We start from the raw sequence: 11,952 nt of genomic DNA, 5'->3' as shown, positions 1-11,952 counted from the left end.
AGCTCGTCGGACCGGTTCAGCGTGCTGCCTTGTCGCCGGCAACCTAGTGTCGGCGTTGAGTTCATCTTCTTGAGGCAATTGTCGCTCCTTAAGCCGTGCCGACGGAGGTCCCGTATCATAATACAACTCAATTTATTTCTCTATCTCATGTTGTATTAGATGTACGAACAAAAAGAAGGCTCATGACAGAGTTTTTGTGTAAAACAAACAGAAATTAAGTTGTTAGCAAATTAAACCTCAAAATAACAAAGAAGAAGAAGAAGAGAGATTAACTAATTTTACATATTTCAACTGTACATTCGCCTAAAACAAGATGCATCATACTCATACACCAATCACCAAAATTTGAACATTCTTCTTCTTCACGTCGATTTCAGCTTATCCAATCCATACTCTCTCTGGAAAAGAATTGTTTTAGTTAGTTTCTACAAAAAAAAAGGTTACATATTTTCACACAATTAACTCATTGAGAGGATTACCAAAATATCCATGTTCTGCTCTAGCACTGGCATGAGCAGAGAGATCAACTTTTGTATGTCTTTCTTGAGAACATCGTCGTCATCTTCTTCTTCTTCTTCTTCATCTTTGCCTTTGACCTTAAGAACATCCACGAAAGTCCGGCTATCGGGCACAAGCTTCAGGGCGATCTAGAAAACGGAACACGAAAACTTGAATATTCATGAAATATCTCATGCAATGCCGATGGTAAGTAACGTTATAGTACTCTTTTGTCTAAAAAAAACAGTCAAGTAACATTATACTACCAAACTATTTTTTCTGGGACAGATGGAGTATAATTTTGGGAATGTTATGTTATGTTACTTTATGGGCTGCTGCAGAGATCCATCCATGCCATGGTTTTAAGGTGGTGATGTAAGATTCTTCAACCACTTCCTCCATATTTCTTCCAAAATCCTTCACTAGCAACTCTAACAATACCATAGTAAAATCTAGGGACCTGCACATTGGAAATTATGATAACAAATTTATCTTAAAGGAATCATGGTTTTTGTCATATAATGTCAAAAATGTTGAAACCTGTTGAGCCAAACAAAGGCTTTGCTGCATGTGGGCCCCTTTTTTGCGTTGCCTTCATTTACCTCTTTCTTCAAAATCTCAACCACATCGCAATATACGGATGGATCAGAATCATGGAATTTCTCTAATCTCTGTACAATGAAATATAAACGAATTTAAGATTGTGAGCTTGGACTAAATGAAGGGTGTTCATTAATCCCATTTAATACTCCTACTATCTCTGTCCACAAAAAAAGTACTCGTAATTTAGTATTATTAGTAGATGATGCTAGTTAAAACCCAAAATCAGTAAAGTAAAAGAGAATGAGATAAAAAGTAGTTGAAGTATTGTTAATGGAGTTGAGATCTTTATGATAAATAATAGTAGAGACTAATTTTAATGGATGGACCAAAATAGAAAACAAGAGTGTTATTCAACTGGGACAAGAACAAACGCACAAACTTCCCAGAAAAGAGAATGACGAAAATGCCCGGGCGGGCAAATGCAGTGTAGTGTGTGGCATGCATACAAAGTTTTACTTATGTTCTTAAAGGACATATACGTCTTTAGACATATGCGTGTGTTTTGCACACACTCAATGTGACATGTTTTACCTCAATGTTGTTACGAATGTCTTGTCTCAAGACAGCCATTGTTGGCCCTATCTTATCTGCAAAACAATTCCGTTCACGCAAGTGAAAATCCACAGAACTCAAATACTATTCTAAATGTGTGTGTGTGTGTGTGTGAGAGAGAGAGAGAGTGACCGAGAACTTGAACGAGCAAATCGCAGAGAGAGAGAAACGGCTTGATCGGAATTTGGACACTCTTCTGAACCGGAACAGAATCAGAAACCGGAACGGCATCTTGAGCTGCGTCAGTTTTGAGGTTGGCTGCTAACAGCGACACCTCATCAATTGCTGACCTAATCTCCGATGCCACCATCTCCACCTCTCTCCTCCGCTTCATTTGTGCTACTGCTACCATATATATATATATATATATATATATATATATATATGGTTTTGATCTATGCAAAACTAGATTTAAATACAGAAACGCAGAACAATATCATAATTAGGTCACTTTTAGGTCATAATTAGGTAATTTTTAAGTCATGCTAACAAAGCATGACCTAAAACGATCTTAGCATGACATTAAACCCAAATATTATAATATGACCTAAAATTGCTTAATTATGACCTTCCGTGTTTTTGGTTAATTATTGACCATTAGATCATCTAATCCTAGGGCCAAGATTTGGTCTGCATTTCTGGATTTAAACACATACTTATTTTGATCATCTCCCTATATATATATATATATACTAGGAGTATATTATTAAGAAAGAGATATGAGTATGTATATGCTAAGGCGAAGCTGTGGAGTGTGGAGATACTATATATTTATGTCAACTGCGAAGCTCCTGTACTCATCTATTAGAGGGATAATTTTATGCGTTGAATTTCCAGATTTTTGTAATGGAATTCTTTATTTCTAACTCCTCTATCCTTGACAAATTCTTGCTTTCTTTATCCTTAATTGAGTTTGAAGAGTCAAAAACAGAATCGACGCGAGATTCACGAACAAATGTGAGACGATATTATTACGAATACAAAACAAACGAAGGTGATTACAACACACTATCACTTAGCTCGCTACTCAATCGGAGAATACAACTCGATTGTGGATCACTCACCTAGCTAGCTCAAGAATCACAAAGTGTATTCACTTCTCTATCTAGTTTCTTGAATCACACGAATATGGAGAAAAACAAGATGTGAAACTGAAAACTGAAGAAACTTATTGTTGTAACTGAACGAGCTGTTCAAATACAACGGTTGTTAGCCGAGCTTAATCGAGCTCGGTGTTGGAGAAGCTTAATCGAGTTCGGTGTTAGCCGAGCTTAATCGAGCTCGGTGTTAGCCGAGCTTAATCGAGCTCGGCCCTCAATAATGACTTGGGCCGATGGTTGGTCCAGCCACACCAAAGCCCAACAAATCTCCACCTTGGCTGCATCCACCATCCGGCCAGCCAAAACTCCACCTTCACCAAAATTCCCTCATCTTCTTGCAGTCAAGTTAACCAAGTCTAAACAATGCTCGAACTTAGCACTTGGTAGGGGTTTAGTCATCATGTCAGCTGCATTTTCAGAGGTGTGGACCTTCTTGACTGCCACCACGCCTTTGCTTATCTCATCTCTTACAAAATGAAGTTTGATGTCGATGTGCTTACTTCTCTCATGGAAAGTCTGGTGCTTGGCCAAGCTAATGGCGCTGTTGCTGTCACACAAGATAGTTACAGCCTCTTGCACCACACCAAAATCCCCCAATATTCCCTTTAGCCATTTAGCTTCTTTAACCGCTTCTGCTAAGGATATATACTCTGCCTCCGTTGTAGAGAGCGCAACCACAGATTGGAGATTAGACTTCCAACTGATTGCTGTACCAAAGAGCTTGAAGATATAGGCAGATTGGGATTTTCTGCTATCAATATTTGCAGCATAGTCTGCATCACAGTAGCCTATGAGCTCATCCTCACCGTCTGCTGTGCAGAACAACAATCCCAAATCTTGCGTGCCCACCAAATACTTCATTATCCACTTCAAGGCTTGCCAATGTGTGCTACCCGGGTCTGCCATGTATCTGCTGGTCAGGCTTATGGCGTGTGACAGATCAGGCCGAGTACACAACATCATGTACATAATACTCCCAACAATACTTGCATAAGGCACCTTAGACATCAACTTCCTTTCCTGATCATTAGCTGGTTTCTGACTGACAGAGAGCTTGAAGTGTGGACTTGTTGGAGTTGATACCTTTCTAGAGTCAATCATCTGAAATTTGATTAACATCTTCTTGATGTAGCTATGCTGCATCAACCATAACTTCCTAGCAGCTCTCTCTCTTATGATATCCATGCCAAGAATTCTCTTTGCATTTCCCAAGTCCTTCATTTCAAAAGCTTCCTCCAAATCCTCCTTCACTTGCTTCACATCTGCCTTACTAGGGCCTGCCACAAGCATATCATCCACATAAAGTAACAAGTAAGCAACAGCTTTACCTCCCTTGTACCTTATGTAAACACAGCTATCAAAGGCAGATTTCTTGAAGCCAAGTCTCTCCATCTGCCTGTCAAAAGTCAGGTACCACTGCCGGCTGCTTTGTTTCAGTCCATAGAGGCTTCTCTTCAAACAACAGACCTTATCCTCATCTCCCGCCCTTATGAATCCTTGTGGCTGCTCCATATAGATTGTCTCCTCCAACTCACCATGCAAAAAAGCTGTTTTTACATCAAGTTGTTGCAATTCCCAATCTCTTCGAGCCACAATTGCCAAGAGTATCCTTATTGAGCTGTGTTTCACCACAGGAGAGAAGACCTCGGTGTAATCTATCCCCTCCTCCTGTGTGAAACCCCTTGCAACCAAGCGAGCCTTGTATCTGATACTATCATTCTCAGAGGCCTCCACCTTTTTCTTGTAAATCCATTTGCAAGAGATAGGTCTTTGTTGAATCTGTGATCTGAGAACTAGGATCCAAGTTTTGTTTTTGATGAGAGAGTCTATCTCATCCTTCATAGCCATTTTCCATTTCTCTTTGTCTTTGCTGCCAATAGCTTCCTTATAGGTGCTTGGTTCTGAGATCTCCAACTCCTCTGCAACACACAAGGCATAGTATACAAAATCTGCATCTCTGAACCTTGCTGGTGGTCTGATTTCCCTTCTGGTTCTGTCTCTGGCCAGAGCATATTGCTGAACTTGTGGCTCTGGATCAGAGACACCTGGAGTATTATCAGTAGGCTGCTCATTCTCCTCATCTGAGGACATCATTGGCTCTTGGAAATCAGCAGCATCTGAGGCTCCATGTTCCGGTTCAAGTTGATCAAAACTGACCCCAGCAGGTTCTGGAGTTGTCTCTGTCTGCAGAGTAGGCTTGAATGGCATAGTTGACTCATCAAAAATGACATCTCGACTGATGATGACCTTTTGATTTCCTTCTTCTGTGCACCAAAGTCTATATGCCTTAGCACCATCTTGGTAGCCAAGGAAAATGCATTTTAGTGCTCTAGGTTCTAGCTTTCCTTGCCTTGTGTGAGCAAAGGCTCTACAACCAAAAATCCTAAGCTTCTCATAACCTCCTAGGCTTCCATACCATCTGCCATCTGGAGTATCAAAACCAATGGCTGAGCATGGACATTTATTGATCAATTTGGCTGCTGTGGAGACAGCTTCTGCCCAGAATTTCTTAGGCACTCCAGATTCAAAAATCATGCATCTTACTCTCTCAAGGAGAGTCCTATTCATTCTCTCCGCGGTTCCATTTTGTTGTGGATTCCCCGGAGCTGTCCTATGCCTCTTCACTCCCCTTTGCACACAGAAGTTATCAAATTCCCTTGATAGGAACTCAAGCCCGTTGTCTGTCCTCAGACACTTCAAGCCATACCCTTTCTCAACTTCAACTGCCTTGTACCATACACTGAACTTGCTGAATGTGTCTGATTTCTCCTTGAGGATCCATACCCAAACCTTCCTGCTATAGTCATCTACTACACTCAAGAAGTACCTTCCACCACCTATGGAATTAACCGGGCTAGGACCCCATAGATCACTGTGACAATAATCCAGAGGTCTTGTGGAGTTGTGCTTTCCTGAGCCAAAAGGCAATTTCTTTCCTTTTCCCAGCAAGCAAGACTCACACATTTTTACACTCTCCCTATCATCACATGCAAAAACGCCCTTCTTGATCAATTCTTTAAGCCCTTTATCACCCACATGGCCTAATCTCTTGTGCCACAACACCAGATTCTGTTCCTCAGCAACATAGGAATCTCCCACAATGACCTCAGCCTCCAGATAATATAATCTATTTATCCTAGAGGCTGACATAACAATAGCACCACCATTCATAATCCTCATACTCCCACCAGAAAATACACAAGAAAATCCTTTCATTTCAAGCACACCAACAGATACAAGGTTCCTCTTAATAGTAGGTATATACCTTACTTCAGTCAGCAATTTAATAGAACCATCATGCACCTTAAAACGAATATTACCAATGCCTTTAACAACACACACCTGGTTGTTGCCGAGCAAGACTGATCCCTGTGCTTCAGTCAGGTTCTCAAACCATTTCTTGTGGCTGCATATGTGGAAAGAGCACCCGGAGTCCACGATCCAAGAGTCTGCAATGGGCTTCTCAGTCACATTCATGACCTGAGCCGGCTCCAAATCTGCTGCACAGTCAGCAGTGTTCTGATCAGAGTCGCCATTAGCTTGCTTCTTCTTTAAGGCCCAGCAATTTTTCTTGATGTGCCCAGGTTTCTTGCAATAGTTGCAAGACCTGGACTCCTTCTGATCCCACTCCCTTTGGCCTTTTCCTTTCCATTTTTCAGAACCCTGCCTCTTCCATTTTTCAGGTTTCTTGATATTGGCTTTCACGTTCAAGCTTTCCCCAGCCTGATCACGCAGTCTTGTTGAAGAACTCTGAAAATCCTTCAATTTCAGGGCCGAATACACCTCTTCATAGGTGATCTTGGAGTCTCTTCCAAGGAGTATAGCGTCCTTGAATTGTTCGAAGCTCTTCGGTAATGAATTGAGAAGCATAAGTGCTTTATCTTCATCCTTGATCTGCTCATCGATGTTCTCCAGATCATCCACGCATTTACCAAAATCTTCGAGCTGCTCCAAGATGCTCTTCGCCTCTGATAGCTGGAAGGTGAAAAGCTTCTGTTTCAGATGAAGGTGATTTGCAAGAGACTTCGTCATATAGATGGACTCAAGCTTCCTCCACACTGCCGCAGCGGTCTCCTCCTTCGAAACCTCCCTCAGGACTCGATCGCTGAGACTCAGGATCAGAGTGCTATACGCCTTTGTTGAAGTTCTTGAGCCTTTGGATCGACCTTTTCATCCGCACCCTTGGCGGTGTCGGCCTCCCCATTTTTGACGATTTCCCAAAGCCCTTGTTGCATCATCACGGCCTTCATCTTCAATCTCCATAGACCGAAGTCATTCTTGCCCGTAAACTTCTCCAATTCGAATTTCGCCGTAGACATCGCGCCGATTTCTTTCCTTTTCCCACAGACGGCGCCAATTTGAAGAGTCAAAAACAGAATCGACGCGAGATTCACGAACAAATGTGAGACGATATTATTACGAATACAAAACAAACGAAGGTGATTACAACACACTATCACTTAGCTCGCTACTCAATCGGAGAATACAACTCGATTGTGGATCACTCACCTAGCTAGCTCAAGAATCACAAAGTGTATTCACTTCTCTATCTAGTTTCTTGAATCACACGAATATGGAGAAAAACAAGATGTGAAACTGAAAACTGAAGAAATTTATTGTTGTAACTGAACGAGCTGTTCAAATACAACGGTTGTTAGCCGAGCTTAATCGAGCTCGGTGTTGGAGAAGCTTAATCGAGTTCGGTGTTAGCCGAGCTTAATCGAGCTCGGTGTTAGCCGAGCTTAATCGAGCTCGGCCCTCAATAATGACTTGGGCCGATGGTTGGTCCAGCCACACCAAAGCCCAACAGAGTTTATTACTCTACCTCATTACGTAAATTTGATTGTGACCTTTATTTTTGACCTCCAAATTATCTCGTCTCTATCCAAACTTCATCAAGTTTAGTCAAATTCTAAAACTCGACTAACTTGTGAAATCGGAATTTCACTAACGAACTTTCGATTTTTTTCTCAATTATCATATCTATCGGTGATGGGGTACGAACTAAACCCTAATGGCAAGCCCAATAACAGTGACGGCCCATCAGCCCAGAGCCCAAGAAAGAGTATCTGTTCGGCACCAAAGAGTTCGGCACGACCAAAGAGTTCGGCACGACCAAAGAGTTCGGACTCAGCCTACAGCTCGGTAAAAGCCGACCAGTCAAGCTCTCCTCTCAGATCGGCAAGAGCTGATCGGTAAAGTCCAGCAGTTCGGTCTCAGCATTCGACCGAACTAGGAGTTGGTGGACTCACGAAAGGCCTCCACGACCTCCACTATACCCACGATCTATTTAGTGGTATGAAGCAGTTATTGAGCAGTTATTGCTCACCCACGATCTTGTTAGTGGGGCTGCAAACCACGATCCTAGTTCAATGTATAAATAGAACTTAGATCTGATAGAAAAGGGTTAAGCTCTCTAGAGATAAAATAGCATATAGCAAGTCTGTATTGTAAGCTGTATTTTCGCAGATCAAGCAATACAAACCTGCCCTCATTTCTCCCCGTGGACGTAGATTTACCTCAGTAAATCGAACCACGTAAATTCATTGTGTCATAATTCTCTACCAGCATTTACTAACATCAATAATTCGCTGATCCATCACTGGCGCCGTCTGTGGGAAGCAGAGAACAAAATTTGTGATAAAGCGAATTTTTGATCCATTTTTTCCACCCAAAAAATGCATACCAGATCGCAGAATACCCGTATTCCAGCCCGTGAGAACCAGGAGGAAGCCAATCCATCCCATAGGTCGGGAAAACAGCCTAGGGATAAATCCACCACCAGTTCTCATGGCGAAGGAACAAGCCGCTCCAAAAATCGTCCCACTGAGTCTTCCCAGCAGCCCGATTTGAATGAGGCTGTTAAGCAGTTTTTGGCTGAAAAGCAGGAGGAATTCTTAACCTTCCTGCGAAAAAGCCAAAAGCAGCCGGAGACGAAAACGACGGATTCTCCTTCTCCCTCCGCACAAGAAAGTCACTACCGCAGTAGTGTCGCATCTCCCAGGAGAAAGAATCCTCAACCCCGACATATTCCAGCTCCTCCTCGGTACCGGAATCACAGGAGAACTCAATCTCCTCCATACCGACGAGATATCGGATTCGCCGTGTACGGAGCACTGAAGACTCCGTTCTCGGACGACATCACCCGAACTCCCCTACCACAGAACTACCGAACTCCGTCGATGACTTACGACGGGCTCGTGGACCCTCACGATTTCTTGGGGCGCTATCAATATAACATGGCGAACCAGGGTCTCAACGAGGTCCACATGTGCAAGCTGTTTCCCGAGCTGCTCATCGGGAACGCGAGAAGGTGGTTCGATAGCCTCCCCCAGGGCAGCATCAGATCTTACCGAGATCTAATGGATGCCTTCCACAGGAGGTTCTTTCAGAAAGCGGAAGCCCGAATCACTTCGGCTCAGCTGCTTTCCATTCGTCAAGGTCGCGACGAAAAAATTAGCGACTTTATGACAAGATTCCACAAGGAATGCCTGCAAGTAGACGATCTCAACGATCTGCTTGTCATCTCGGCATTCCAAAATGGAATCCTGCCCGGAGCTCTCTACAGGAAGCTCGTTGAGTGCGGTCCGCAGACAGCTCAGGAAATGTGGGACATTGCGGACCAGTACTCCCGGGCCGATGAGGCAGACCGTCGTAAACGGTCGTTAGACAGCTCATCGTCCCGAGGAGACAGAAGGAAGCCCGATCATAGCGATCAGGGGCATCCTCGCCGGACTCCATTTGAAAGAATTCAAAGGGCTCCGGTGCAAGACAGATTGGGACCTCGTCTCAATCCCGAGAAGCCGCCCGCTCAGTTCGTACCGCTGAACAAGCCGAGGGCGGAAATTTTCGAACTGCACTCTGACCTATTCGAAAAGCCAAAGCGGATGACGAAATCAGCCGCGCGCCGACCACAGGATAACTACTGCTCCTACCATCAAGACCACGGTCACGATACTGAGGAGTGCAGAAACTTGGCTGCAGGTATCGATGTTCTTGTGAAGGCAGGGACATTGAAAAAATACCGAAGTAAGCAGCCAAAGAAGAATAAAAAGCAGAGTGGTGCGAACTGCGCTCCTCAGGATCCGAAAAGGCAGCCGGATCCCGAAGACGATGACGAGCCGCAATATGATGGAGTAATCCAGACTATTGACGCGCTCCCTGCCGGGAAGACCAAGTCGTCCCTAAAGTCAGAACGCAGAGGCTCCAATCGAGAGGAGCCAACGCATAAAAGGCTGAAGCAGGACGAAGTGATTACGTTCTCGGCTGCTGATCCCGTCCCGGCCATCTCTCCTCACCAAGACGCCATTGTCATCCAAGCCGGAGTGGCAAACAAACTGATCCACAGGGTGTTTGTGGATACAGGAGCGTCGGTTAGCATTCTTTTTAAAGAGTGCTTCGACAAACTAGAAGTGGACCCAGCTCGGCTCAGTCCGGCTCCGCTTCCCCTGAAGAGCTTCACCCAGGAGGACACCCGCCCTGAAGGTATTATCAGCCTTCCGATCACGGTGGGGAAAGCGCCTACTAGCTCCAGTACGATGATTGAGTTTTTCGTGGTGAAAGCTCGGTCCCCGTACAACGTCATCCTGGGAAGAGACTGGCTCAACACAGTTCGGGCCGTTTGCTCCACCTATCACCTCACCATCAAGATCCCCACTAAAGGAGGGATAGCGGTCATCCGAGGTGACCAAAAGAGAGCAAAGGAATGTCTGCAAATTGCGCTTAAAAGTGCCGAGCAGTCAGATCGGCACCACCAAGCATAGCAATCACAGCAGCCGGAGTCAGAGGCGATGACCGAAGTCATACCGGAGCCGAACTCGATGACAGTTCAGCTGTACGAAGACGATCCATCCCGAACGGTTAAGATCGGCTTCGCGGGAACGCCCCTACTTCGGGAAAAAAACCATCCAGCTCCTCAAGGAGTATAAAGACGTCTTTGCATGGTCTCCGTTGGACATGACCGGAGTGCCCCCCGAGGTAATCACTCATCGGTTAAATATTGATCCTTCAGTCCGGCCGATAAAACAGAAGCAAAGACTCTTTGCGGCAGAACGAAATCAAGTCATCCGTGACGAAGTCCGTCAATTATTGAAGGCGGATGTGTTATTCGAAGTGAAGTACCCTTCGTGGGTAGCCAATCCTGTCATGATCAAGAAAAAGGAAGGAGGATGGCGGATGTGCATAGATTTCACCGATCTAAATAAGCACTGTCCCAAAGATTGCTATCCCCTTCCGAACATAGATAAAAAAGTAGAAGCTTTGATAGGCTTTGAAATTTTTTGTTTTCTTGATCTGTACAAAGGATACCATCAAGTTTTAATGGATGAGATTGACGCTTCAAAAACGGCCTTCATTACTGATTTCGGCATTTTCGCTTATAAAAAGATGCCATTCGGTTTAAAGAATGCCGGAGCCACTTATCAAAGGATGGTAGACAAGCTTTTTCGGCACCTGATTGGAAAGGAGGTCGAAGTGTATGTTGACGATATAGTCGTCAAAAGCAAAAGCACTTCGGAGTACGAGCACAACCTCAAGTCCACTCTCAACGTGCTCAAGAAAGCCAACCTCAAACTTAATCCCCAAAAGTGTACCTTTTTGGTAGATTCGGGAAAGTTTCTGGGTTGTTGGGTTTCAAAGGACGGACTCAAGGCAAACCCCTCAAAAGTTCAAGTCGTTCAAAACATGGCAATGCCGAAGTCCATACATGACGTGCAAAGGCTAACCGGATGCCTAGCCGCACTGAATCGATTCCTTTCTCAAGCAGCCGAAAAGCAACTGCCGTTCTTCACGGTGTTGAAAAAGGCACCAAAGTTCGAGTGGGGAGCCGAGCAGAAAAAGGCCTTTGACGAGCTCAAAAGTTATCTAGCCGAGCTTCCTATGCTCTCTGCTCCAACCGAAGCCGAAGTAATATTCTTATACTTAGCGGCATCGGATCAAACCATCAGCGCGGTGCTTGTACGAGAAGAAGGCCTAAAGCAGCTTCCCATCTACTTTACAAGCCGAGCATTAAGAGGTCCAGAAACAAGGTATCAACCACTGGAAAAGATTGCTCTGGCATTAGTAAATGCAGCAAGGAGACTGCGGCCATACTTCTATGCTCACAAGGTATGCGTCTTAACTGATCTGCCACTTCGGCAAGTGTTGACCAAACCGGAAGCATCAGGCAGAATCGCCAAGTGGGCTATAGAGTTGGGAGAGC

The 11,952-nt window shown here is 44.4% G+C and overlaps 1 protein-coding gene across 1 annotated transcript; it reads right to left on the bottom strand.

Moving 5' to 3' along the window:
* Positions 1–250: 250 nt before the first annotated feature.
* On the bottom strand, positions 251–1,987 carry LOC121770863 (glycolipid transfer protein 3-like). The gene is made up of 6 exons (XM_042167650.1): positions 1,786–1,987; positions 1,633–1,688; positions 1,039–1,169; positions 823–958; positions 480–647; positions 251–398 (listed from the first exon to the last, which is right to left on the bottom strand). The coding sequence occupies exons 1-6, from the start codon at positions 1,985–1,987 to the stop codon at positions 363–365; spliced, it is 729 nt and encodes a 242-aa protein (XP_042023584.1). The 3' UTR covers positions 251–362.
* Positions 1,988–11,952: the final 9,965 nt, after the last annotated feature.

This window comes from Salvia splendens, chromosome 2 (assembly GCF_004379255.2).
Source record: "Salvia splendens isolate huo1 chromosome 2, SspV2, whole genome shotgun sequence".
Classification (NCBI taxonomy): domain Eukaryota; kingdom Viridiplantae; phylum Streptophyta; class Magnoliopsida; order Lamiales; family Lamiaceae; genus Salvia; species Salvia splendens.
Note: the sequence above shows the minus strand (reverse complement) of the source record. Positions and strands in the feature narration are given on the sequence as shown.